Genomic DNA, 27930 nt, shown 5'->3' with positions numbered 1-27930 from the left:
TTCCAATTGTAATAGAAGGCTGTCAGCTTGAGACATTATGTCTCTCTGCAAAGACGTTGCCTGGCTTCCTGATTTTCACTGGATTTTCCACTTTCTCAGCATCTGTAGTTTTATTTTGCTTTCCAATGTCAGCATTTGATGAAGCACTGGTTTGGCCCCAGCTGTTGCGCCTGCTTTTGGAAAGGTGTTCAGACTTCGGGTGCAGAAGAGACTTTCCAAAAGAATTCCAAGAAAGGAATTTAGTTATTACTGGAGAAGCTGGGGACAGTTGCAAAGAGTTCCAGTAACAATCAGGGACTTGTATACAGTTGCTTGGAAATGGGTCCCTTGTCCACCAACTCAATGTCTAGCATGAAACACCCATCCACATTAACCCTACACTATCTCATTTAATTCTCCCCCATGCTCACAACTACCCCATCCAGATTCTGCTACTCTTTTCTGCGTGCAAGGGGCAATTCACAGTGACCAACTAATTTACGAACCCACATATGTTTGAAGCATTTAACATAAAAGGTGTAGAGAGAGTAGATGGAAAGAAATTGTTCCCCCTGGATGGAGGTCTTGGAAACATCTAAACTATGGAGAGAGTTCCTGCCATCTTCAACCACTGAAGCAGTGCTTTACAGATTTCAACCATTCTCGAGGTACAATCCCTTCTAAGTACCCTCTCCCTTACCCTAAATGTATGTCCTCCAGTTCTTGACATCTTTGCTATGGGAAAAGTTCAAGTCAAGTTGAGATGATAGTTATGTGCACAAGCGCAGTGGGGAGGAGTACAGACTTGAAGCAAAATCACAGGCACATGGCTACAGATAACACGCAGATCATTTGTTATACATGAATCATACAAGACAGTGAGGAGAGAGAAAAACGAGACCTTGCAGAAAATATACAACCAGAATTAAATCCATAGTTTTCCACTCCACCTTCATCAGGTACTTCCTGTACCTACCAAAACAGCCAGTGAGTGTATGCCCGTGTCTTCTGCTGCTGTAGCCCAGTAATTTTAACATTCAACGTGTTGTGGATTCAGAGATACTCTTCTGCACACCAATGTTGTAACACATGGTTATTTGAGTTGCTGTCAGCTTGAACCAGTCTGCTCATTCTCTGAAGTTTCTCATTAACAAGACATTTTTGTGCACAGAAATGCCACTCACTGAATGTTTTTAGTTTTTCACACCATTCTCTGTAAACTCCAGAGACTGCAATGTGTGGAAAGTCCCAAAAGATGAACAGTTTTTGAGATACTCAAACCACCCTGTCTAGCACCAACAGTCAACATAATTTAGATCACATTTCTGCAGGGTAGGCTAGCTTTGTTTTCCTTGGAGGTGTAGGTGGTCGAAGGTTACAAGAGGATATAGACAGGCTGCAGAGTTGGGCAGAAAAATGGCAGATGGAGTTCAATCTGGACAAGTGTGAGGTGGTGCATTTTGGAAGGACAAACCAGAAGACTGAGTACAGGATTAATGGTCAGTTACTTAAGAGTGTGGATGAACAAAGGAACCTTGGGGTTCAATTCCATACATCCTTCAAGATCGCTGCGCAGGTTGATAGGGTAGTTAAGAATGCCTATGGGATGCTAGGCTTCATTAACAGGGGGATTGAGTTCAAGTGTAGAGAGGTCATGTTGCAACTCTACAAATCTCTGGTGAGACCGCACTTAGAGTATTGTGTTCAATTCTGGTCACCTCATTATAGGAAGGATGTGGAAGCTATGGAGAGGGTGCAGAGGAGATTTACCAGGATGTTGCCTGGATTAGAGAATAAGTCATATGAAGCAAGGTTAGCAGAGCTGGGACTTTTCTCTTTGGAGCGTAGAAGAATGAGAGGGGACTTGATAGAGGTCTACAAGATTATGAGAGGCAAAAATAGGGTGGATAGTCAATACCTGTTTCCCAGGGCACCAATAGCAAACTCCAGAGGGCATATCTACAAAATTAAGGAAGGGAAGTTTAGGGGAGACATCAGGGGTAAGTTTTTTTTACACAGAGGGTTGTGAATGCCTGAAATGACTTGCCAGGGATGGTGGTGGAGGCTAAAACATTAGGGGTATTTAAGAGCCTCTTGGACTGGCACATGGATGAAAGAAAAATGGAGGGTTATGGGGTAGTGTGGGTTTAGTACTTTTTTTAAGGATTATATGGGTCAGCAAAACATGGAGGGCTGAAGGGCCTGTACAGTGCTGTAGTGTTCTATGGTATAGTGTGGACGCCTATTGTTTTTACACGAAACCGGTGTTTTCAAAATTATCCGGTCTAGTGTGGATGTAGCCTGAGAGTAAAGAATTTGTGGAACTGTTTGAGGTAGAGTGGGAATAAATAATCCTTACGTGGACTCTTCCAGGTGCCACAATAGTTCTGTGCTTTGGTTCTTTAAGGTTGACATGTTTTCGTACGGAATGGTCCTTTACGAGTTGCTGTCTGGACAACGGCCGATCCTCGGACACCACCAGGCACAGATTGCAAAAAAGCTGTCCAAAGGAATCCGACCGCTACTGGGATCCCTGGAGGAGGTGCAGTTCCCCAGAATGCAGAATCTAATGTATCAGTGCTGGGACACCAAGCCCGAAAAGGTAAAGAAATCGGTAAATTTTTGTCACAGGTACTGAAGTACAGTGAAGAACATTATTTTGTATGCCATCCATACCAAGCATTTCATCACATCAGTACACTGAGTAGTACGAGGGAAAAAACAATAACGAAGAGCAGAATAAAGTATCAGAGTTACAGAGAAACTGCAGTGCAGACAGATAATAAGGTGCAAGGCAACAGCAGTGATAGATAGTGGGATCAAGGGTTGTACAAGAGGTCCATACAGTCATCTAAGAACAGCAGGATAGAAGCAGTGCTCGAGCCTGTTAGTACATACTGTTCCTCTGTGCATTTGCATCTTCTGCCTGCTGGGATGGGGAGAAGAGGAACTCTGGGATGGGAGGGCTGTTTTACAATGTTGGCTGCTTGACTCTGCAAAGAGAGAGAAAAGAAAGTGATTTGCCAGGAAAATGGGAGATTGACAAGGCCAGGTAGGTGAAGGGGCAAGAAAGGGCTGGACAAACAACTTGCCTTCATTTAGAAAATAATGGAAGAGATTTAGAAAGTGCAAGTACTTGACAACCAGCAAGAAAGGGCACAAAGCACTGATTTTTCAGCTCTGGCGTAGAGAAACATCTCTCTTCCTTGTGCACTACTGAGATGAGCCTGAAGGTGCAGCGGAGTTCCCGTTTTCCTGGCCCAGTGCCATGGCAGTAAAACTTTAAACTGTCAGTGGTAACAGCCAGGAAATGAGCAGCAACCTTTCAGGGGTAGCAATACGGTGAGGAGTGGAGTTAATACAAGAGTCAAGTCATCACTTTTATTGTTATTTCGACCATAACTGCTGGTACAGTGCACAGTAAAAACGAAACAACGTTCCTCCAGGACCATGGTGTTACATGACACAGTACAAAAACTAGACTGAACCACGTAAAAAAAAAAACAACACAGAGAATGCTACACTAGACTACAGACCTACACAGGACTGCATAAAGTGCACAAAGACAGTGCAGGCATTACAATAAATAATAAACAGGACAATAGGGCAGTTAGGTGTCAGTCTGGGCTCTGGGTATTGAGGAGTCTGATAGCTTGGGGGAAGAAACTGTTACATAGTCTGGTTGTGAGAGCCCAAATGCTTCGGAGCCTTTTCCCAGACGGCAGGAGGGAGAAGAAATAGTATGAGGGGTGCATGGGGTCCTTCATAATGCTGTTCCGTTTGCAGATGCTGTAAAAAGCAAAGTGGAGACTGGAGTGCTACTGAAAGGGGCAGGTGGATTGATGCTGAGGAGATTCAGCTGGTAAAGGGGCAAGTGGAATCACCCAATAAGGGGGTGACTGAGACCATGGAATAATACAGCATTGATCCCTCTCCCCTCCTGTCAGTCAGACAAACCCAGAACATGATGAACCCACGGATAAGTGTAGTGGGACAACTGAGTCTTGTGACTCAGAGGCCTGGTGTAAGAATACAGTTACCTGGGTTAAATCCCACATTAGGTGGGCATAACCTCACTTATATTCTGGAATTAATGGTTAGCAGGTGTTTATAATACAACACCCCCCCCCCCCCCGCCACACCCTGAGATGATTGACTAATGGCCGACATGGAGGAATTTGCTGTCCTTATCTAGATGGCCGGCAGTAACCCGGGCCACATCCCAATGACATGTCTGCTGGTAGGTTAATTGGCTGTAAGTTGTCCCTAGTGTGTGGGCGAATGCCGGACGTGAGTGAGGGATCAACGCTGATGAGTGCTCGACTCCTGAGGTTGTTGAGGGGAATCTGGGGAAAATGAAATGGGATCAGTGTAACTCGATGGTCAGTGTGGTTCATTGGACTGAAGATCAGAGTAAAGCGCTCTGTGAGACTGCTTTCAACTCTAAAGTTCCCTGTCATAGACTTCTCAGATCTACTTCCTACACAGCCCGGTGGTTATCTCAGTTTTTGGACAGTGCTCCTGTCCTACACCTAACAAGTCTAACATTCCCAACCAATCTGGCGATAATTTTCCACCCTGCCCCGAGCTTGCCCCATCCGTCACCGAGGTGGGTGGAATCTGGGAGAAGTATAGAGGAAGACAACAGAAGAAAGAATGGCCTCACAGAGGAGGCTGGAAGTCTGTTTTATTGCTTAGATACTGGTCAAGGTTGGGTTGGCTGGTAGTAGCCAGGGTGACGAGAAGGACCAAGAAGAAGCTGACAGTTATGGAAGGGATGAGATGTAGAGTGGGTCAGGAAGGGTGACAGTCTGAATTAATGTAGTTTGAACAGGAAGAATTAAACAGTGGAGCAGAAAATGTGATATTAGTATTGGTTTTGGGTCATTATTGTCACATGTACCAAGCTAAAGTGAAAAGCCTGCCCAGCATACCACTCAAACAGATTAAATCATTACACGGTGCATTGAGCTAGAAAAAGGTAAGACAATAACAATGCAGAATAACATGTAACAACTACTGGGAAAAGTGCAGAGCAGGTGAATGATAAAGTGCGAGATAATGAGGTGGACTGTGAGGCCAAGAGTCTGTTCAAGAGGCTTAGAGGGTAGAAGTTGTACCTGATTCTAGTGGTTTGCACCTTCAGGCTTCTGTATCTTCTGCCCGATGGGAGAGGGAAGAAGAGAAAATGGCCAGGGTGGGTGGGGTCTTTGATTATGCTGGCTGCTTTACTGAGGCAGCAAGAAGTGTCGTCAATGGACTCTGCCTATGCTTCTGGCTGCCTCAGTAAATCTGGGGTCCATGGACCCCTTGATTAATGGAAGGGGTCCATGGCATAAAAAAATGTTGGGAACCCCTGCCTTAGAGGGAAGGCTGCTTCCAGTGATGTACTGAGCTGTGACCACAACTCTTTTCGGCTTCTTGCAGTCACATGCACAGCAGTTGCCATTCCAAGCCGATATGCATCCAGGCAATATGGTGTATCAATTAAAGTTGATAAGGGTTATCAGGGACATGCCAAATTTCTGTAGCCTCCTGAGGAAGTAAAGGCATTGATGAGCTTTTTTTGGCCTAACATCAACGTGGTTAGACTAGGACAGGCCATTGGTGATGTCCACACCTGGAAACTTGAACTTCAACACCTGGGTGTTGTGTTATAGGAGTGTGTCCATCACCTCCGTTTCTGGAGCCAATGACCACCTCTTTGTTTTGCTGACAATGAGGGAAAAGTGGTTGCCATTATACCATGTCACTAAGCTCGCTATCTCCTTCCTATTTAAAGGAAGAAGTTGCAAAACATGAAATAAGATTTTAAGTAGAGATGGAAATGAAGGAGCAGACGATGCTGGAATCATGCAGCAAGTCTGCTGGAGGATCTTCTGTCTGAAACGTTACTAGTTTCTCATGCCACGGCTGGTCTGCTGACTGTTTTCAACACTTTCTGGTTTTACTTTAGATGTTCAGCCCCTGCAGTTTTAATCTGGGGATTCCAGGTGATTAACAAGTAGGAACAGTCTGCAACGCCAGCGCAGGGGGAGGTGATAAACACAGTGCAAGTCTCGGGTTATAATGTGACTGCGATTTTATCTCGAGCAGCCTTCAAGCGAAGAAATCTCTGCTGAACCGTGCTTTCCTTGCCTCCCTCTTTAGCGGCCGGGAGCAAGCCATGCCAGCAGGCTGATGCAGGACCCCAGCTTTCCAGCCTTCATGTATACCTTGCAGTGCGGCAGACAGGAATTATTCTGTCCTTCTCGAGACCTTGAGCGCACAGTTATTTTCTGGGATGAAGAAGGAAGCAAGAGGTACAACTTGTAGTGTTTTGTTCCTTTCCCAGCCTCCCTACCACCCATCCCCCACATTCTCATCTGGTACGTGTACAAGTATACCAAGCACTGAACAGAGTAACTTTAAATTTGAGGTAAACATATCTGATCTCTTTCTAAAGACCTTGTAATCTACTCGTATGTAACTCAAATGTGGCAGTAAGAGTGGGGTCTAAATCTGTACACAGTGTTACAAACCCCATAACTGGGTTACTTACCAGCAAAGATAGAGAGGTCCGTTGAAGCCTGATGATATGATTTTTAACAATATTTATTAGTAAAAATACACAAAAATAAAATATCAAGGCAAACATAGAGATAATATACGTCGTCAATACTAAATCTAAAAGTGAAGGTATAATAATCATCAATAAGAAATAGCTCTATCATTGTCTAGGGGATAAATGTATTGTCCGATGGAAATATAAAAGTCACAAAGTTCATTCAGGCTGCAGCCTTTGGTTGGAGGGAGAGAGATTTTTAGAAACTTGCCGGCTTTCCTATTTATAATTTCGATCCGTCGGGAGTCCCGTTGGTGTGGCCGTTCACTTGTGGCCTCTCCTTTAGCTAAGCCGTTCTTCCGTGGTAAGGCCACCAATCCCAGGCAAGGGAAGGACACACACGAGCCCCCCACCGGCTGTCGCTACTAAACGCTGTCACGCGATTTCTAGCGTTTCTCCTGGTGCGTCTAAAGGGGTTGTTCCCCAGACCCTCTTTTATCCTTACTCACGGGGTCTCAGATGTCAATCAGGTTGGGATGATGCAATCCCTCAACCAGCCCACTCTGGTCGTACCCTGAGAGGCTTCAATGAATAGTACAGTACTCAATACACAATTCCGTCTCCAAGAGACAATAGCCGTTATCAGGGGTTTTTGTTTCACTGAGACCAGGACACATTCCAAATTTTGAGGATTCTGCATGTCTCTCTCTCAATTCCTGGGTCCCAGAACCGAATTAATAGCGATCTTGCGATTCTCAAAAAGGAGGGGGCGACTTTGTACCCTTCGGCCCCTCAGAGTTGTGGCACATTCGTAACAACAGAAAGTCCAATAACTGGAGCTGATGCTGAGGGCTGGATAGGTGTGTGTGGTGAAGCTTAAGTTTCTTCCATGTTTGGAATTTGGGAGGTAGCACGCATTGTCCTTGAGAAGGAGCTGGTGAGCTCCTTCTTGGACCATCCCACTGCACCGTTAAGTAAGGTGATCTAGGATTTGGACCTATTAACAATGAAGGACTGGCAATACGTTTCCAGAGGAGGAGGATGCTGACTTGGAGGAGGTCCTAGAGGGTCTGGTTCTCCCATGTGTCTGAAGCCTTGAGTTTGGGACATTCTGTCAGAGACAAGTGACATGTGCATTTTTCAGGTAGTACCTCATCCCCTGTGCCACCACCATGCCTTACTGACATTCTCAGCAGTGGGAGCCCCTGATCATCTCCAGCATGGTGTGCAGCCATATTGTTCCTCCTCTTGCTACAGGCTAATCCCTCTTTGGATAGAAGGGTGCTTAACCAGATACTGCAGATGCTCCAAACCACAGCAAGCTTGAGTTCAAGATGTGTTAACATGGGTAACCCATTAGGCATTCCCGAAATGCCAATGAAGGTTCTTCAAAGTGAAACGTTAGTTTCTGTTGAGATACAGCGCGGAGTACGCCAGTCAGGCCCTTTGAGCTGTGCCACCCAGCAGCCCCCGATTTAACCTGAGCCTAACCACAGGACAATTTACAATGACCAATTAACCTACAACCGGTACATCTATGGACTTTAGGAGGAAACCAGAGTGCCCGGAGGAAACCCACCCAGTCACAGGGAGTTTAACAAACTCCTTACAGGCAGTGCCAGGAATCGAACCGGGGTCACTGGTATGGAAAGCGTTGTGCTAACCCTGTTCTCTTCCAGTGCGCGTGGCCTGACCCACTGAGCATTTCCAGCATTCTGTGGTTTAGCTTCAGCTGGACAGAGCAGAAAAGATTCACAGGGATGTTACCAGGTCTGGAGGGCTTGAGTTAATAAGGAGAGGCTGGATTCTCTGCGACTTTTTATAAAATCATGTGGGTGGACGCTATCTTTTTCCCAGAGTAGAGGAGTCTAAAACCACCTTAAGTTTAAGGTGAGAGAGAAAAATTTACGTGGGATTTGAGGGATAACTTTTTCCACACAGTGAGAAGTGGATATACAGAATAAGCTGCAGAGGCAGATACCATTACAACATTTAAAAGATGTTTAGAGAAATTTATAGTTAGGAAAGGATTCGAGGATCTGGGGCTAAATGTAAGCAAGTAGGACTAACTCAGGTAGGCAACATGGTCAGCATGGCTTAAGTGGGCCGAAAAGCCTGATTCCATGCTGTATAACTCTATGATTCTGGTTCCAGCTTCAGTAGTTTTGATTGACCTTTCTGATATTGGCACTAAACTCATTCTTCCCAGCTGGGGAAAAGAGTACTCTATTTTAGGCAGCATCTGTCAAAAAGGAAATAGATTTAATATTTCAGGTTGAAGAACTTTCATCAAACCCGTCAAAATTTGATTTTGCTGAGAAAAATCTAATGGAACTTTACGTTGAGTATGAAAATGATGTAATTCATTCCAAAATGAGGGACTTAAAATCTAAACAAAGGAAACTATGAATATATGAAGGAAGGATGGCTATCATTGATTGGGAAGAATTAATTGCAAACTATGAAGGTTGACAGGCAATAATGGTTAGCACTTATAGAGGAAAACCTAACTTTATTCCTTCAAGCCGCAGAAACCCAATAGGAAAATAGTTCAAGCAAGGCTGACAGGAAATATTTAACAGTGCCAAGTCCAATGAAGAGGCTGATAAAGTTCACAGCAACAAACCACTGAAAGAATAAAAGCAGAAGCATAAAGACTCGAGGGTCTAGCAAGAATGAGGGACTGGAGGATTAATGAGATAATAATTTGAGGGAAGTTGATGAATCTAAAATCTGATAAATCCTAAGGTTAAGAGATCTACTGTACATCTCAGACTTTTGAAAAAGGTGGCTATAGAGATGGTCGATGCTATGATTAACATCTTCTGAAATTCCTTTAATTCTGGAACTGTTGCAGGGTAGCAAAGGTAACCATTTTTTTAAAGAAAGGAGGGAAAGATGGTAACCACAAATCTGTTAGTCTAGCGTTAGTGGTAGGGACGATGTTGGAATCTGTATTGATGAGTGTTAGAGCAGCCCACACTGGACACGACAACAGGTTTGAGCAGAATCGGCATGGATCTGTGAAGGAGAAAATCAGGTCTGACCAACCTACTGGACTTTTTAAAGTATGTGACGAGTTGACTACATAAAGGCTGTGTTATATTTGGATTTTCAGAATGGTTTCAGTGAAGCCCCACACATGAGAACGGAGCACGGGGAATTTGAAGGAATATTATTGGGCGGGTGATAAACAGATCTTTCTCAGGTTGGCATATTATCACCAGTGGGGCATCATAGAATCGATGCTTGGATCTCGATTGAGTTCAATACTCATCAGTTGTTTGCTGAAGCAGTGTTGTAGAGGTGCTGAAAGTAATGGGACAGTAGAGAAGTGTCATTGATCATCAGAAAGCTGTAGGACCCTGCAGGGCCAGCTCAGTGTTGGGACGTGAATAAGACCGTTCACAAACTGGATATGACACCGAGCCTTGTTCAGGCTCCAACTCTGAGTAGGAGGGGAAGGTATGGAAATAAGTCATGGAATTAATTGACAAAAACAGGTCAGTCTGTGCTGCTTCTGACCTCTGCCCTCCCAGCTGCACAAATCTTTGGCATCTCGGCAGTTTACTTTGGCTGTAGCCTTCACAGTCCCATAGAGCAGAGTAAGTGACTGAGCTGCTCCTGGAACCTTCTGACTATCAATGACACTTCTCACCTGCCTATCACCTCCCCCGGTGCCTCTCCTCCTTCCGCTTCTCCTATGGTCCACTCTGCTCTCCTATCCTATCTCCTCTCCTATTCCTTCCTCTCCAGCCCTTTACCTTTCCCGCACACCTAGCTTCACCTATCACTTTTCAGCTATCCTCCTCCTCCTCCCTCCACCTTTTTAATCTGGCTTCTTCTGCACCCCCCCCCCCCCACCCCTAACCACCTTCCTTTCCAGTCCTGAAGCAGGGTCTTGGCCCAAAATGTCGATTGTTCACTCGCTTGGATACAGCCTGACCTGCTGAGTTCCTCGAGCATTTCATGTCTGTTGCTCTGGATATCCAGCATCTGCAGGGTCTCTTGTGTTAACTTCACTTGGTCTCCTTGTAAACATAACCAGCAATCTGATACACTGATAAATAAATCAAAGCGATTAAGTTCATTTAAAGCCAGAGCTTACTTAAAACCATGTTCAACAGGCACATTAATTCTAAAGAGATTAAACACTTCACTGTCCTCGGCTTTGAGACCCTATTTGGTGATCTGACTCGGGTGAGTAGAGCTGAGCTTTGCAAAGCCGAATGGTCAGATGTAGGAGCTCTCAGCTCTGCCAGGTGAACTCTGGCCCTGGACTCAATGTCAAGTCCAGTGGCCACACAAGAGGTGTAAAGTGCTGATATCAATCTCCCAATGTGTTCCTGGACTTCATGTTGCAATGCTAAGGGATAAGCTGTTTGGCAGAGTTAGAATCAGGTTTAATATCACTGGCATATGTCATGAAATTTGTTGTCTTTACGGCAGCAGTACAATGATAGGGAATAGAGTGTGAATTATTGGTATATATATATTAAATGAAATAAGTAGTAATTAAAGAAGTAGTGAGTTAGTGTTCATGGGTTCAATGTCCATTCAGGAATCGGATGGCAGAGGGGAAGAAGCTGTTGCTGAATCATTGAGCTTGTGTCTTCAGACTCCTGTACCTCCTTCCTGAGGGTAGCAATGAGAAGAGGGCATTTCAAGCTGCTGATACAATCCAGCCCAGTATCTCTGGTTCCCTTTCTGCTCAACTAATGTACTCTTTGAAGAAGTATTGGTAGAATTTAGGTAGAGTGTTTCTATCAAAATTATACTTTATATTTCTGTATGACTGGTAGGAATTACAGCGTGGTGAATATCGACAAAGGACTGATTGAAGTCGATCACATCAGCTGCCCTGGCGTTGGTCTGAGCTGTCAAGTGAAGCTGCAGACTGCTTTGTGGACAGCAACAAAGGTGAGTGATGGTCTTATATCACAGAGACAGCAGAACACAGGTACAGGCTGAAATGCTTGTACTCGGTGCCTCCACTTTGGCACTGCGTGTGTGAGGTTTATTTCTATTCTGTTAAATTTACAGCACAGTTTTCTGCAGCTTTGGTGCTGTTACGAATGATATTTATCTGTACACAGTTCACTACTTAAATAGCTTACAAAATTTAAGCACTGCTATTAATGAGTGGATTATTAATCCAGTATTTGTATTTAAGACCTTAAGATATCAGAGCAGAAGTAGGCCATTTGGCCCATCCAGTCTGTTCCACCATTCAATTATGGGCTGATCCAATTCTTCCAGTCATGCCCACTCCCCTGCCTTGTCCCCATACCCTTGGATGCATCTCAGTTCTAAATGGACGTCCTTCAATCCTGAAGCCATGCCCTCTTGCCCTAGAATTCCCCCACCATGGGAAATAACTTTGCCATTATCTAAAAGCATATCTGAATTTCTCCAGATGCAGAGTGAGTTTTGCCTTAGGACAGGGGTTCCCACCCATGAACCAAGGGATGGGAACCCCTGCTTTACAATGTCCTGTCAGGAGCAGAGCTGACTCAGTTTGTGCCTCTTACTCTCAGTGAGGGAGAAGGAGAGACCGGAAGTGGAAGAACAAGATGAAATTCTGCCCTTCACCTAAAAAAAAATCTCTCAGTGTACAGTGAAGAAAGTACAAGGATTTCCAAACGCGAAGGCTGATAACTGTTCAGCTTCAGCTCCAGAACATCCCCACGCAAGAGGCAGACTTCTCAGCAGCCTTCTAATCCTCTTGCTCTAGAGCCAACATCGTCTAGTGGACGCTCTTCTGCGTCCCTCGTACTGTAACTGTCATCGTGCCCCATTGCTGAGGTTTTAAATAAAGTTACCATTGACTTTACCAAGTTTAAAGCTTTTAAAGTCAGTTGATGTATAAGCATTTGTCGGTAGATTCCAAGTCCCGTTACAAATATGACTATTCAGTTCTGGAACTTATTTTCCATTTGGCACCCAGCCAAAGCTCAGATTTCCCTGGACCGAACGTCAGAACTGAGGCAGTATCTCGGTTTCCAGCAAGTCATGAGCTGCCTTGGGAATGGTAACGCGGTGGTTAGGTTACTGGATAAATAATCCAGTGTCTTGCAGTGATTTTCTGGAACTGTCCAAATCCCGCCTTGCCAGGAAAAGGTCTTTCTTTAGGTAGGGGTGGAAATTGCTGTTGTTAACGGTGACCTTGTAACCAGTGGATGGTTGGGAAAGCTCGCCTGGTTCACTGATCTCTTTCAGGACAGCAGACCTGTGCACGTCATTTGCCCTCAACTCCCCTCTGACATGGGCAAGCAAAGCCATGTAGTTTGGTCAAACATTTTGAAAGTGCTTAAGAAAAGTAAATCCAGAACTTAGAAATGCAGATCGCACCCAGTCAAGGCAACCCTGCAGGTTCCTCTTCATTGAGATCTGGAACAGAAGCGTGGTTCCTCGAGGCCTGTAGGCAGTATCATATTTGTTAAGCAATGACCATCACCATCCTTGTGATGCCCTACGGCACTGACATTGATAATTGTGAGAGAATCCCCTTTAGATACTTCACAGATGCTCTATGAAAGCTCATGAGACTGGATAACCTGCGGACAAAGAAATCTGATGATTACATCTAATACCTATTCTCAGCTAAGGAATCAGGGTTTTGATCACTTGGCAGTCCTCCTTCTACCTGGATACAAGCAGAGGCTAAAGAGCAAAGCTCCAGAGATAAGGTGGTCATGGGAGGCAGAAGAGTGACCGCAGGATTGCTTTGAGTTGGTGGACAGAGGACTCATCTGTGGACCTCAATACACCATGGTCGTCGCAGACATTATTAAAACATTTGCAGCCCAGTGTGTCCCCACAAAATCATTCGGAGTCTTCCCCAACCAGAAACTCTGGATGAAGCATGAGATCCACAATCTGCAGAGGGCCAGATCAGAGGCTTTCAAGTCTGGTGACTAAGAAAGTTACAAGAGGTCCCAAGACGATCTCTGGAATGTCATCTCACAGGCGAAGTGGCAATTCTAAACTAAACTTGAATCAACGAAGGATGCAGTTCTTGAGTACTTTCGCCTCTTATGAAGTTAAATCAAGAGACATAGGTGACAGCAGGGCTTCACTTCCAGATAAGCTCAATGCCTTCTGTGCTTGCTTTGACCATCAAAACATGGAGGAACCATCTCTAGCTCCCACAGCCCCCGATGACCCTGTGATTTCAGTCTCTAATGCCGATGTGCAAGCAGCCTTCAGGAGGGTGAACCCACATAGAGCATCGGCCCAAACAAAGAACCTGGCTAAGCACTAAAAACCCATGCTGATCAACTGGCTGGAGTGTTCACTGTTATTTTGAACCTCTCACTTCGGCTCTATGAGGTGCCCACGTGCTTCAAGCAGGTTTCATTTACACTGGTGCCTGAGAGGAACGTGGTAACCTGCCTCAATGACTGTCATCCAGTAGCACTAACATCCACTGTGGCAAAGTGCTTTGAGAGGCTGGTGAAGAAACACATCAACTCCTGCCTGAGAAGCGACTTGGATCTACTCCAAATTGCCCACCGGCAGATGCCATCTCATTGGCTCTTCACTCAACCCTGGAACATCTGGACAGCAAAGGTGCAAACATCAGGATGCTCTTTATCGACTACAGCTCGGCATTCAATACTATCATCTCAAAGCTAACCAATAAGCTTCAAGACATTGGCCTCAATACCTCCTCGTGCAATTGAATCCTTGATTTCCCCGCTTGCAAATTGCAATTAGTTCAGATTGGCAATATCAGTTCCTCCACAATCTCCATCAGCACAGGTGCACTACAAGGCTGTGTGCTTAGCCTGTGCCCTACCTGCTTTACACCTACGACTGTGTGGCCAAGCACAGCTCCAATGCCATTTTCAGGTTTGCTGACGGCACACTATTGTTGGCTAAACCAAAGGTGATGACGAATCGCCATATAGGAGGGAGATTGAAAATCTGTCTGAGTGGTGCCATGACAACAACCCTTTACTCAATGTCAGCAAGACCAAAGAACTGATGATTGACTTCAGGAGGAAACCAGAGGTCCATGTGCCAGTCCTCATCAGAGGTGGAGAGGGTCAGCAACCTTAAATTCCTCAGTGTTATCATTTCACAGGACCTGTCCTGGGCCCAGCATATAAATGCAATTACAAAGAAAGTATGGCAGCACCTCTGCTTGCTTGGACGTTTGCAAATATTCAGCGTGACATCTAAAACTTTGACAAACTTCCATAGATGTGCAGTGGAGAGTATATTGACAGTTGCATCACAGCCTATGATGGAAAGACTAATGCCATGAATGGAAACAACTACAGAAAAGTGGTTACAGCCCAGTCCATCACAGGTAAAGCCCTCCCCACCAGTGAGCACAACTACAAGAAGCCTTGTTGCTTTGAAGCAGCATCCATCGTCAGGGACCCTCACCACCCAGGACATGACCTCTCTCACTGCTGCTATCAGGAAGAAGGGACTCACACCACCAGGTTCAGGAACAGTTACTATCCCTCAACTGTCAGGCTCTTTAACCAAAGGGGATAACTTTACTCAACCTCACTTGCCCCATCATTGAAATGTTCCCACAACCTACAGACTCTTACCTTCAAGGACTCTTCATTTCATATTCTCAAAATTTATTGCTTATTTATTAGTGTTATTTGTTTTTGTATTTGCATCAGTTTGTTGTCTTTTGCACACTGGCTGAATGTCCAAGTTGGTGCAGTCTTTCATTGATTGCTTTATGGTTATTATTCTATTATGGATTTATTGGGTATGCCTGCAAGAAAATTAATCTCATGGTTATATACGGGATTAATCTTCTCAAGTTTCATTCTATCAGCATCCTGAGGGAAACCATTAGCTGAACCAGCCACAGATATACTGTGTCTGCAAGAAAAGGCTCTCCCTCTGTCCCAGAAACCTTTCCACCAATTAAGAAGGCAAATTCTCCATTTGTTTAGACTATTACAGATTCAGTAACAAAGTTGTTTATCATCCAGAGCGAAGCAATCCCCTTCCACCATAATGAACATTCACTTTCCCTATAGCATTGTAACATTTCCCTACAGCAGAGGAGATTTACAAGGATGTTGCCTATATTGGGGAGCATGCCTTATGAAAACAGGTTGAGTGAACTCAGCCTTTTCTCCTTAGAGCGAAGGAGGATGAGAGGTGACCTGATAGAGGTGTACAAGATGATGAGAGGCATTGATTGTGTGGATAGTCAGAGGCTTTTTCCCAGGACTGAAATGGTTGCCACAAGAGGACACAGGTTTAAGGTGCTGGAGAGTAGGTACAGAGGAGATGTCAGGGATAAGTTTTTTACTCAGAGAGTGGTGAGTGCGTGTAATGGGCTGCGGGCAACGGTGGTGGAGGTGGATACTTGAAGATGTCCTGGCTACTGTAGTGGCTAGTGCCCATGATGGAGCTGACTAATTTTACAACTCTGCAGCTTGCTACGAATCTGTGTAGTAGCAACCACCCATTCTAGATAGTGATGCAGCCAGTTAGAATGCTCTCCACTGTACGTCTGTAGAACTTTGTGAGTCACTCAGTCGCCCTTTTATCAGGTGTGATCTTCTGCTGCTGTGGCCCATTCACTTCAGCGTTCAACATGGTGTGCGTTCACAGCTGCTCTTCTGCACGCCACTGGTGTAACATGTTGCTGTTTGATTCAGTCTTGCTTCCCGTCAGCTTGAACCAGTCTGGCCATTCTCCTCTCACCTCTCTAATTAACAAGGCATTTTCACCCACAGCACTGCTCACTGGATTTTTTTTTTTGTGTGTGTCTCACTCTTCTCTGTAAACACTAGAGATGGTTGTGCATGAAAATCCCAGGAGATCGGCAGTTTGTGAGATACTCAAACCACCCTGTATGACACCAACATGGTCAAAGTCATTTAGATCACATTTCTTCCCCGTTCCGGTGTTTGATCTAAGCAACAACTGAACCTCTTGACCATGCGCCAGTTACTGCCATATGATTGGCTGATTAGATCTTTTTCATCAATGAGCAGGTATATAGAGAAGGTATAGGTATATAGATATACATATATCCCTAGTAGAGAAGCCACTGAGTGTATCTGGGCATTCTTTTCTCCACACTGAGTCATAATGCTGACACTTCCTGCCTAACAGTACTAAGGATATACCTTCAGTAGAGTCCCTATCATGTTTAAAGGGACATCTCCTCTCCATCTCAACCTGGGTAATAAATACTGGCTGTGTACGTGACATGTGTGGCACGTGGCCAAGTGGTTAAGGAGTTGGACTAGTGATCTGAAAGTTTGAGCCCCAGCACCAGCCCCGGCGTTGTGTCCTTGAGCAAGGCACTTAACCACACATTGCTCCAGTCCACCCAGCTGAAAATGGGTATCTGCACTACGTTGGGGGTTAACCTCGTGATAGACTGGCGTCCTATCTGGGGGGGGGGTGGGGAGGAGTCTCGTACTCTCAGTCACTTCACGCCACAGAAACCAACATAAGCACCGGTCTGATGAGCCTATAATTCTCGGGACAGACCTTAACTTTAACTAATGTGATATAGGTACAACCTGTGAGAATAGATGGACCACATCCCACCAACACACAGGTGAAGTCCTCTGTGTTTGGTGTTTCTGTGCAATGGCTATTCCTTCCCATTGTCAGTGCTTAACTCACCTTTGAACTAATTTTGAATTGAGGGGGTTTGTCATACATCGGTCAATTAATTTTGCCTTTGTTGTCTGTTCATTCTGCAACATGCTCCTGCTTAATTCTCTTGTGTTTTTTTAATAGGATCATAAAATTCAGGTATACAGCCTTAAAGGGATGTGTCCCTTAAATGTGCCCCTGCTGGTCCTGGATGTTCCTGCCGTCGTCACGTGTTTCCTGCCAGTATCACGTGGAAACCAGGTAACAACAATGAAAACGTCATCAATGATGTGCCAGTAGTCTCCCCCTCCGCCGCCACTCTGCTCATCACATCGGTCAGGGATTGGAGAGGGAGGAGGTGATTGGAGATTGAGATGAGGGGGTTTATTTCCAGGATGGTATGGACGTAGGTGAGGATTCCACTGGCGCTGATGCCCTCCAGCTGGGCACCAGAGTACCCCAGAGCGGAGCAGCACCCTGACACAGAATTAGCTCTGAGCTGCACGGGTGGCTTATGCCCGGGGGTGGAACTGACAGGCTAACTGAATCTCAGTGGGGAGATCAGACGTGGAAACACCGGCATTTACTTGCAATGTCAATATCAGCTCCCTGATGGGGCTGCGATGGTGTGTTCCATCACAAAGCACACGTTAGAAGCTGAGTCTGAGGCTGTTCTGACTGTGGAGGGAAGAAAGGAGTCCAGTGACCCAAACCCTCCTCCATTCCACACTGCCTCCTTCTGCCAGTGTTCCTTCATAGGCATTTTGGTAGACATGTAAGCTGATTTTAGATGAGCAGAGAATGGAGGGATGTGGACTATCTACAAATGGAAGGGTTAGTTTAACTGGGCATTATTAGCTTAACTGGTTTAACGCAACATCATGACCTGAAGGGCTTTTCAATGCTCTGTGGAGCTCTACAGGCCTCTCGAAGCACGTACACGTCACCACATAAAACCATGGGATTCATTTTCTTCTGGCATACTCAATAGATGATAACCACAACAGAATCAGTGAAAGACCGCACCAACTTGGGCATTCAACCAGTGTGCAAAAGACTCCAAACTATGCAGGTACACAAAGAAAAAAATGACAATAATAAATAAATAAACAATAAATATCGAGATGAGTCATTGAAAGTGAGTCCGTACATTGTGGCAACATTTCAATGATGGGGCAAGTGAGGTTGAGTCAAGTTATCCACTTTGGTTCAAGAGCCTGATAGCTGAGCGGTAATAACTGTTCCTGAACCTGGTGGTGGGGGTTTCTGATGTCAGTGCTGCATGTTTCATGTAGATGTGCTCAATGGTGGGTCCGGCTTTACCCATGATGGGCTGGGCTGTATCCACTACTTTTTGTAGGATTTTCCATTCAAGGGCATTGGTGTTTCCATACCGGGCTATGCTGCAGCCTGTCAATGAACATTCCACCACACATCTATGGAAGACTGTCAGAGTTTTAGGTGACATGCCGAATCTGCTAAGGAAGTAGAAGAAGACGAGAAAATCTGCAGATGCTGGAAATCCAAGCAATACTCAAAATGCTGGAGGAACTCAGCAGGCCAGGCAGCATCTATGGAAATGAGTAAACAGTCGACGTTTTGGGCCAAGACCCTTCATCAGGACTCATGAAGTGATGAAGGGTCTCAGCCAAAATGTCAACTGTATGTACTTTTCCCTAGATGCTGTCTGTCTAGATGATGTCTGTCTGAGTTCCTCCAGCATTTGGTGTGTTGTAAGGAAGTAGAGGCACTGCCTTGCTTTCTTCATAATTGCTCTTACATACCGGACCCAGGACAGGTCTTCTGTATTGATAACACAGAGGAACTAAAAGCTGCTGGCCCTCTCCACCTCTGATCCTCCAATGCGGACTGACTCTTAGACCTCTGGTTTCCTCCTCCTGCAGGCAGCAATGAGTGTCTGAGGTGCATTCGATTTCTGAACAATTGAACCAGTCTTCCGATTAGCCCATTGAATTTTCTTCCTCGAAATCCTAATGCCGTCTCCCAGTGAGTGTGGAGCAATGCTGGGTGCAGGAAAGTAGGTTTTGTATGAATAGGTGCAAGCTGTTTGGCATATGCTGGATGATTCTGACTCGGTGATCGAGTCTCAGCCTCCCAAACATTCCTTGCAACTTCAGTAAGAGGAGAAGCCGTACCAGCTTAGAGCCCAGACGTAATGTGCACAGACACTGTTTTTCCAACTTTGTTCTTCTGGCAGGAGATAAGAGGATGCCAGCTGTAATTCAAGATCCATATGTCAACAATTAAGCCACATCCAGATGAGCATGTAATATTTTTCTAATCCTGCCGCAATTCTACTCTCAAAGTCTGTAATTTAATCAGGACAAGTGCATTAAAAATATTATTAGATGACAAGTGGAAAGCATTCCTGCTCTGTTCCCTGGCCCTTGTTGAACCTAGCCATTTCATCTCAAATGGATCTCCTTATGCTTCAGAAGTACCTAGCTTCTACCTGTAGTCAACCCTGGGGGTGAGGCAGGGTTGGTCAGTGGAATTCCCAGTGTGTCCTCCTCAGCTTGTGAATGGCGGACTCCTACACAGCCTGCGGGTACAAACGAGTGGTGCGACGGATTTCCCAGCTGCCGTGGGCGGCAGCTAACCTCTGCCAGCTGCGAGCCTAAACACCAGAGGTTCTGCAGGTATTAGAACTCCAGAGTAACGCACACAGAATGCTGGAGGAACTCGGTGGCTCAGGCAGCAACTATGGAAGTGGTTTCAGGCTGAGACCGTTCGTGAGGACTGGAAAGGAAGGGAGAAGATGCCGGAATAAAAAGGTGGGGGGTGGGGAAGGTGGTAAGTGAAGCTGAGCGGGTGGGAAAGGTAAAGGGCTGAAGGAGAAGGAACCTGGTAGGAAAGGAGAGTGGATGATGGGAGGAACAGGAGAAGGAGTGGCACCAGGGAAGGTGATAGGTTGGTGAGGAGAAGAGGTAAGAGGTCAGAGTCGGGAGGATGAGGAAGGGCGAGGGGGAAAGAAAAAGAGAGAATTAAAAAATTACTGGAAGGAAAAATCGAGGTTCATGCCATCAGGTTGGAGGCAACCTAGACGGAATATGAGGTGTTGTTTCTCCACCCTGAGAGTGGCCTCTTCGTGGCAGAAGAAGAGGCCATAGATCGAGATTTTGGAACAGCAATTGGGATAAGAGTTAAAATGGCTGGCCACTGGGTATTTCTGGTTTGGCGGATGAAGCAGAGGCGCTTGACAAAGCAGTCCCTTAGTTTATGTTGAACACAAGTAGGCCGCATCGGGAACACCGGATACAGTAGACAGCTTCAGCAGATTTGCAGGTGAAGTGTTGCCTCACCTGGAAGGACTGTTGGAGCCCTGAATGAGAGCCTTGTTTACAGCCACAATTCCAAATTGCAACCCATTCGGGTTACAGAAGCAGTTGACAGGAGCAGAACTGTGACGTGACGAGGAGATGACCTGTATTGTCGGAGACCATGGGAGGAGGATACATAATTGTCATCAATTAACTCTTCCCCTCATAACTTACAGTACAGTGCCAGTGGAAGAAGATAGATGTCACATTGATGGGGAATTTTGTGTTAAGCATTCTTCCACCAAAGGATTGCAGTGTTCTCTGGCGTGTGTTCATGTGGTCCAGGACATAACATTATCCACTGGATTTCTCCTGGACCATCGTTCTGTGTCGGTGACCAACACAGTCGGATGATTGTGCTAGGGACAGCTTACGAGTGTCACCACGTCTCCAGCGGCCACACAGCGCACCCAGGATTCTTTCATCCATACAGGCCTGGAACGTGGGAGGAAATCAGAGCACCCAGAGGAAACCCACGCAGTCACGGAAAGAACTTGCAAACTTCTCACTGACAGCAGAGGGGACTGAGCCCCAATCGTAAAGCAATTGTGCTGCCTGCTACGCTGCTGTGCCAGAGTATGACTGGACACAGCAGAGAAACCATTTCAGATGTAGATGGCAGTCTAGGATAATGTGAAGGGTGACAGATGACACACATTGTTCATAATGGAAACTGTTCTACACAGTCCACAAACCCTGTCATCAAGTTGTGTTCATTTTAAGAGACGGTGGATGACATAATGATGTCAGTGTAAGGTGATTGTTTTTGCTTTGTTCATAACAGAAGTAAAGGGCTGCAGCTTTTGTTAGAAACATAGAAATCTACAGCACATTACAGGCCCTTCAGCCCACAATGTTGTGCAGACCATGTAACCAACTCTAGAAACTGGTTAGAATTTCCCTACCACATAGCCCTCTATGTTTCTAAGCTCCATGTACCTATCTAAGAGTCTCTTAAAATTCCCAATTAAATCCACCAAAGGCAAGCAAATTTATTTGTTAAGCAAATAAAATGACTTCTGCAAGTTTTATTCACAAAACCTTATAGTCGTATGTTCGATTCCAGTTGATGGCTGAGCTTTGTGTCAGGTCGGCTGCCCAGGAAGATTGTTCTTGTGTCATTTTCGTTATGTGAGGTAAGGCTCATTTATCGGAGTCGTATTCTAACCACTGCCCGTCTTCCCACAGAAATCTCCACTGATGCTGGCTGGCATGGCCGATGGAATGGTCGCGGTCTACTCATTGGCCAGTGAAATTCCCAAGGACTGGTCGTCCTACCTGTGCTCGCGTTCCGCAAACAACTTCCGGTTCAAGATCCCCGACAGTGACCCGCGGCAGAACGCGTACCCGGTGGCTGACATGATAACGGTGAACAACGAATCGGAGGTGTGGTACAGCAACGGTCCCGGGATCCTGATCGTCGACACGCTAACTACGGAAATCACTCGCCGATTGGAACCGTACCAGCCGCCTTCGCAGGTCGTCTCAATGACTTGTAACCTGGGCTGTAATGGAGAAGAGACTATCTGGTGTCTGGATGACAAGACGAGCACGTTGGTGATGTACCGTGCTTATCAGATCTGTGCTCGCTATGCCTGCAGTGACAGTAATCCATTGAGAGATGTGTTTCCCATCCAGCAGCCTGTCAGTGCCACAGCAAACATGGCCATCACACCCAAGGACACGAGTGAAACCAATTCCACCGACGTCAGCATTATCTTCCACGACGAGGTTGGCACTCAGATAATAAGACATTGTGACTCCATGACCGATTACTGTTCTTTGTCCTCCAGCTTTTCCTACTCCACCGACAGGAACGTCAGTTTGCTCGTCTCCTCCGCCAGCCCAACGAGCGCTCCCACTTCTCTGACCTACGAAGACCCAGACAAGGGCGGTGCGCCTGATAACGTCTCCCCAGCTGCAGATAATCCCAAGCACCTACAAGCTGTAAAGGTCCTCACAGTGAAGGACACGTTATGGATACCAAGGTGAGCTTCACGCTTTCCAAAGCCAGAATCACTGCTGATACCAGTGCAAACAGTCAAACTGTGCAGGGTGGCAAATACTCCGGCTTCTTCATTTCTAGTGTATCAATGAACTAATCGTTACTTTAATTAACATCCGCGAAGCGGAGGTATGTCAATGGCTTCTATTAAATCCTGTTTTGTGTAATTGAGGTAAAACAAAACATTACTTTAATGAGCTGATCATTTCTGAGGGGAAACTGAGAGTGTGGAATGAGCTGCCAACACAAGTGGGGCATGCAAGCTGGATTTCAGGGTTTAAGGGAAGTTCGGATAGGTACGGTACATGGATGGTAGGGGTATGGAGGGCAGGTTGATGGGAGTAGGCAGTTTAAATGGTTAGACGTAGACTAGATGGGCCAAAGGGCCTGTTTCTTTACTTTTCTGTGATTCTGATGCTGCTCTGTACTGGGAATTAAACTAAACATCAACAGGGTTCAGCTCGTAGGATGAAATAGGAAGATGCGGGAAGCCTTCAGCAAATTATCCTGCATCTGTGGAAAGAGAAATGGTGGTCAGAGTTTAAAAATATGAAAAGTTAAATCTGTTTCACTTTTCACAATACTGCCAGACCTTCTGAGCGTTTCCTGCGTTGTCTTTCTTTCACTGCAGTAATTTGATTTTCACTTGGCTTTAGAGGTTGGAGCGAGGAAGCAAAGCAGTGTCTTGGGTAACCAGCGAGAAGTGCATCCAGCCGCAGCTTCTAACAGGCTGTGTGGAGCTGAAACTGGATGAACTCCGGATCATTCGGGAGGCTGAGGGGGTGATAAACAGGACGTGGAGGGAGGTAGTAACACCCCTGGTGCAAGACGTAGTTAAGTGGGTGACCATGAGGAGGGGGAACGGGGAAGGGCAGCCAGTGCAGAGTCCCCCTGTTCCCATTCCTCTCAACAACAGGTCCACCCTTTAGAGGAGTTGACCCAGCAGAGGAAAGCCTCAGCGGTGTAGCTCAGAGGGGAAGGGAGAGAACAGGCAAGCTGCAGTGTTAGGGGATTCGTTGTTTAGGGGGACAGAAGGGAGGTTCTGTTGACGAGACCGTGATTCCTGGATGGTTTGTTGCCTCCTGGGTGCCGGGCTCAGATCGCGTCCACGGCGGTCTAAAGCAGCCGGAGGTCGAGGTCCATGTAGGTACCAATGGCATGGGTAGCAGGGCTGCCAGGGTCCCAAGGTGCTGCAAGAGAATTCAGGGAGTTATGTACTAAATTACAGAACAGGACTGCCAGGATTGTGATCTCAGACTTGCTACCCATGTCAAGTGCCGGTGAGGCCAGAAATAGGAAGATTATTCTGTTTTATATGTGACTAAGGAGTTGGTGTAGGAGGGAGGGCTTCAGATTTCTGGATCATTGAGCTTTCTTCCAGCGAAGGTGGGATCTGTACAGAAGAGACGGTTTGCTCCTGAACTGGATGAGATTAATATCCTGGCAGGAACGTTTGCCAATGCTGCTGGTGTGTGGGGGAGGGGGGTGAGGTTAAACTAGAGCTGCAGGGGGACGGGGACAGATAGTGGAATGGTTTTGGAGAAAGATGCTGTTAAGCCTACATACATAGCCAGGAATCAAAAGATCAAGGATGGTGGGACTGATGTTCTGAGCTGAGTATAATTCAGTGAAAGGAATATTGCAGGGAAGGCAAATGAGCTCAGAACACGGATCAGCGTGTGGAATTATGACATTGTAGCCATTGTTGAAACTTGGTTGCAGGAGGAGCAAGACTGGCAGCTTAATATTTCTGGGGTTCCATTGTTTTAGACATGACAGAGTGGGAGGGATTAAAGGAGGAAGGGTGTCATTACTAGTCAGGGAAAATATCATGCCAGTACCCAATCAGGACAGACTGGAGAGTTCATCTACTTTGGGTGGAACTGAGGAGTAAGAAAGGTATGACTGCGTTAATGGGACTATATTATAGGCCACCCAACAGTCCACGGGATTTAGAGGAGCTAATTTGTAGAGAGATCGCAGACTGTTGCAAGAAACATAAGGTCGTGATAGTAGGTTTCCACGTATTGACTGGGCCTCCCATACTGTAAAAGGACTGAATGGGAAAGAGCTTGTCAAATGTATTCAGAAAAGCTTCCTTAATTAGTTCATAGAGGTCCCAATGAGAGAGGGTGTGATACTGGATCTCCTATTAGGGAATGAGCAGGGCAGGTGACAGAAGTTTGTGTAGGAGATCACTTTGCAGCTAGTAACCATAATGCCATTAGTTTCAAGGTGAATATGGAAGAGGATGGGTCTGGTCCATGAGTTGAGATTCTAAATTGGAGAAGGGCCAATTTTGATGGTTTCAGAAAGGATTTGGCAAGTGTGGATTAGGACAGATTGTTTTCTGGCAAAGGTGCACTTGGTAAGTGGGAGGCCTTCAAAAGTGAAAGTTTGAGAGTACAGAATACATATGTTCCTGTCAGAATAAAAGGCAAGGAAAGCTCGTTTTCAAGAGGCCCCAGGTAAGAAAAACTTGTGTAGCAGGTATAGGCAAATGAGGTACCTGAAGAGTATAAGAAATGCAAGAGAGCACTTCAGTGTTCAAACTAAATTTATTGTCAAAGTACATATGCCACCATACACAACCCTGAGATTTATTTTCCTACAGACATACTCAATAAATCCATTATTGAATAATAACCATAATAGAATCATTGAAAGGCCACATCAACTTAGGTGTCCAACCAGTGGGCAAAAGACAACAAACTGTGTAAATATAAAAAGCAAGAATTATAATAAATAAGCAATAAATATTTAGAACATGAAATAAAGAGTCATTGAAAGTGAGTCCATAGGTTGTGGAAACATTTTGATGATGGGGCAAGTGAAGTTATCCCTTTGCTTCAGATGCCTGATGGTTGAGGGGTAATAACCATTCCTAAACTGGGCGATGTGAGTCCTGAGGCTCCTGTATCTTCTTCCTGATGGAGGCAATGAGAAGAGAGCATGTCGTGGGTGGTGAGGTCCCTGAAGATGGACGCAGCTTTCCTCTGACAGTGTTCCATGTTAATGTGCTCAATTGTTGGGAGAGCTTTAACTGTGATGGACTGGGCTGTAGCCGCTACTATTTATGGGATTTTTCATTCAAGGGCATTGGTGTTTTCATGCCAGGGTGTGAATGTACTTTACTACATATCTATAGAAGTTTGTCAAAGTTTTAGATATCATGCATTCACGCCCAGCTGTCTCCCACCACTGCCTCTCCTTCACCCCCAAACTACGAAGCAGGCCTCCTGCCACCACTCTTCTCTTGCACGACCACTCCTGACGCCTGTAATTCCTGCAGCCCCACGCATTCCTTGCACCGAGTGAGATGCAGGTCACACTGCTCTCTCCCTCCGCCCTCAGCATTGGTATTGACGGGCCAACTGATGCTTTGTTGCTCTATTTGCAGGCATGGTGGTGACATCATTGTGATTGAAATTCAAAGCCAGGGCGGCTGGGAACAAGGCAAGGTGGTGGCTGTACTGAACGCTGGATCGGTTACCGAGGAGAGGTGAGAGGGTGCAACAACTGAGATGTATTAGAGTCAGGTTTAATGTCACTGGCATATGTCATGGAATTTGCTAACTTTGCAGTAGCAGTGCATTGCAATACATGATAAATGTAGCAAAACAAATAAATTACAGTAAATATATGTGTACATTAAAATAAGTAGTGCCAAACAGAAATTTTAAAAATCATCTCCTGATTTCCATGCCCAAGTTGCCCAAAACTGGATACCAATGCATCAACTGCACAGAGGGAACATGGTTTATTAGGTTTGATTAGTAACAACCATGTTTAGAAAATCAGAACTTTCTAATAAATTTCCTAGTTTTTAAGTTTGTTAAAAGTGTCCCTGTGCTATGTAATCAATCAGATTTCAGAAACTAGTATTTTAGATGCCTTTCTCCAATTTTGAATCACAACCCCAGTACCAGTGCTATCTTTCTTCATAATTATCTTGAAACTAATGGACTCATAATCACTTGATCCATTCCATGTCCCTTTAATGTGATTATCTGGAGCAACAAGTCCACGGTAAGAACTCAGTGGGTCAAGAAGCATCTCTGGGTGCAAAGGGACTGTCAATGTTTTGGGCCAGAACTCAAGATGTCAACAATTCCTTTCCTCTCACAGATTCTACTTGACCCACCGAGTTCCTCCCGCAGTTTGTTTCTTCTGATGTTCAGCTCAGCTTGCACTTGGTCAGATACTGTGAGAAAAACAAACCCTATTATGAAACTCATATATATTTGGCAGCCCTTTACTGCATGGAGCAATAACTTTCAGGCTTGGAGCTGGAAAATGGAAAGTTAACAAACCTGCTGAAATTGTTTTGCATTTCACTGCTGTTTCTTACTCCGCTCTCTCACATTGCCGTCTCCCACAGCACACTGGTAGAGGCTGCCGTTGTGGCAAAGGACACAGTGGTCTGCTGCTTTCGAGACGACGTTGGAGACTGGCGACTGTGCTTGTGGAGGGGCTGGGGCTCCCAGGAATTCGAGCTGTTCTATCAGTCGTTTGAAGAATTGGGGAGAATGGAAGTTAGCATGCGCAAACGGAGGTAGCATCACAAGCTAACTCCACTCCTCTGGACTTGTGGCTTCACAGCACAGAATCCATTGGCACAAAGACAGAAATAGGTCTCTAAACTGGAGTTTAAAGACCATACTTTTTTAAAAAAAAACACTTTCCTTGTCTTTGAATGTAACCTGTGGGGACAGGAGACTTCAGTCCAAGACACTCTTCAAAGTAGCTAACACAATGAGGAATCCGCCATTTTCTGTTGGAATTCACTCCACTGCACAGCGATTGCGGCCTTCAGTTTATACACAGGCTGAATTCTCATTTCAGGATCCATTCTGTCTCCTTCCATTTTGTTATGTAAAGCCATATGGGTCGTCTTGTCTGCAAAAAATGTTAAAAAGGAACTAATTTATTTATTATGCAATAAATACAATTAAAAATTATTTGTCTATATGTGATGAGGGTCTTTAATGTCTGTGAAAGTAATTTGTAACATTCTAACACTGCATTTCTCTTAAATCAACAGTCCATCATCCCTTATCTCCTCTGTAGCCGGGGCATTGGGGTGGATGTTCGGTCCACTTGGGTGAAAGAGTCTGTGTCCTGCGCTGCAAGGGCACCCTCTGAGGATTTCCAACTCAAAAAAGCAGATCGGGTGCTCACAGGCATCTTGAATTGAAACTTGGGTGCTAAAATTCAAGATGCCAAATCTGCTGATCCCAACTGGAATAAAGTCACGGAGAGCAACAGCAAGGAAACAGCCTCCTCACACCCCCTTCCCCACTGAGTGTGCACCAGCAGTGGTCCTGGTGGGCAATAGCACCCCTCTCCCCAGGGCAGTGGCAGGGGGGCGTTTAGTAGCAAAGGGGGCAGCTGAGGGACTACAGGCACAGTTTAAGAAATGTATGACTTGGTATAAACATTTAATCATCAGTGCCTCA

General features: G+C 45.5%; 1 protein-coding gene across 4 annotated transcripts in view; it reads left to right on the top strand.

Annotated features, from left to right (window-relative positions):
• Nucleotides 1-27428, top strand: part of lrrk1 (leucine-rich repeat kinase 1) — a 216811-nt gene extending 189383 nt beyond the window's left edge. For all 4 annotated transcript variants that reach the window (XM_059952613.1, XM_059952611.1, XM_059952612.1 and 1 more), the window contains 7 exons: nucleotides 2387-2581; nucleotides 6130-6281; nucleotides 11326-11443; nucleotides 17270-17386; nucleotides 21655-22454; nucleotides 25872-25973; nucleotides 26853-27428. In XM_059952613.1, the coding sequence (XP_059808596.1) occupies nucleotides 2387-2581; nucleotides 6130-6281; nucleotides 11326-11443; nucleotides 17270-17386; nucleotides 21655-22454; nucleotides 25872-25973; nucleotides 26853-27030 (1662 nt within the window). In that variant the 3' untranslated portion in view covers nucleotides 27031-27428. The remainder of the gene's footprint in view (nucleotides 1-2386; nucleotides 2582-6129; nucleotides 6282-11325; nucleotides 11444-17269; nucleotides 17387-21654; nucleotides 22455-25871; nucleotides 25974-26852) is intronic.
• Nucleotides 27429-27930: the final 502 nt, after the last annotated feature.

This window comes from Hypanus sabinus, chromosome 28, assembly GCF_030144855.1.
Source record: "Hypanus sabinus isolate sHypSab1 chromosome 28, sHypSab1.hap1, whole genome shotgun sequence".
Taxonomy (NCBI): domain Eukaryota; kingdom Metazoa; phylum Chordata; class Chondrichthyes; order Myliobatiformes; family Dasyatidae; genus Hypanus; species Hypanus sabinus.
Note: the sequence above shows the minus strand (reverse complement) of the source record. Positions and strands in the feature narration are given on the sequence as shown.